The sequence below is a fragment of the Haplochromis burtoni genome, unplaced genomic scaffold (assembly GCF_018398535.1).
Source record: "Haplochromis burtoni strain Fernald_Lab_line unplaced genomic scaffold, NCSU_Asbu1 Contig_541, whole genome shotgun sequence".
In the NCBI taxonomy this organism is placed as follows: Eukaryota; Metazoa; Chordata; class Actinopteri; order Cichliformes; family Cichlidae; genus Haplochromis; species Haplochromis burtoni.
Genome location: NW_024582902.1, coordinates 217,780 through 218,461, shown reverse-complemented (window position 1 = coordinate 218,461; position 682 = coordinate 217,780). Strand labels below are relative to the sequence as shown.

General features: G+C 59.2%; 1 protein-coding gene across 1 annotated transcript in view; it reads left to right on the top strand.

The window, feature by feature from the left end:
* LOC121812333 (myosin light chain 1, cardiac muscle-like) overlaps positions 1–682 on the top strand; it is a 16,802-nt gene continuing 16,120 nt past the window's right edge. Inside the window, exon 1 of the mRNA XM_042214271.1 lies at positions 1–677. Within this exon, the coding sequence (XP_042070205.1) occupies positions 93–677 (585 nt within the window). The 5' untranslated portion in view covers positions 1–92. The remainder of the gene's footprint in view (positions 678–682) is intronic.

The window sequence follows — 682 nt, the reverse complement described above, 5'->3', positions numbered from 1 at the left end:
CCATTTGCTCCTGCCTCGCTCAGCCCACCGCTGGCTCCTATAAAACACCAGACAGTCACTTTCCATCTCCACCGCCAGTGCTCTGCAGCAACATGCCGCCAAAGAAAGTGGAACCGAAAAAGACAGAGGTGAAGAAGGTGGAGGCAAAGAAGGAGGAGCCTCCTCCTCCAGCAAAGCCCGCGGAGCCGGAGCCAAAACCCCCCGAGGTGGACCTGAAGAGCATCGTGGTGGAGTTCAGCCCCGACCAGATCGAGGAGTTCAAAGACGCCTTCGCTCTGTTCGACGAGACGCCAGCCGGCGAGATGAAGATCACCTACGCTCAGTGCGGCGATGTTATGCGGGCGCTGGGACACAACCCCACCAACGAGGAAGTGCTGAAACTGCTGGGGAGGCCGAAGGCGGAGGAGCTGAACGTCAAGCTGCTGGACTTTGACAGCTTCCTGCCCATGCAGCAGCATGTGGCCCGCTCCAAAGAGCAGGGCAACTTTGAGGACTTTGTGGAGGGGCTGAGGGTCTTTGACAAGGAGGGAAACGGCACGGTGATGGGGGCGGAGCTCCGCCACGTCCTCGCCACGCTGGGAGAGAGGATGACTGAGGACGAGGTGGATCGTCTGATGGCGGGACAGGAGGACGCCAATGGGCACATCAACTACACCGAGTTTGTCAAACACATTCTGGCTTT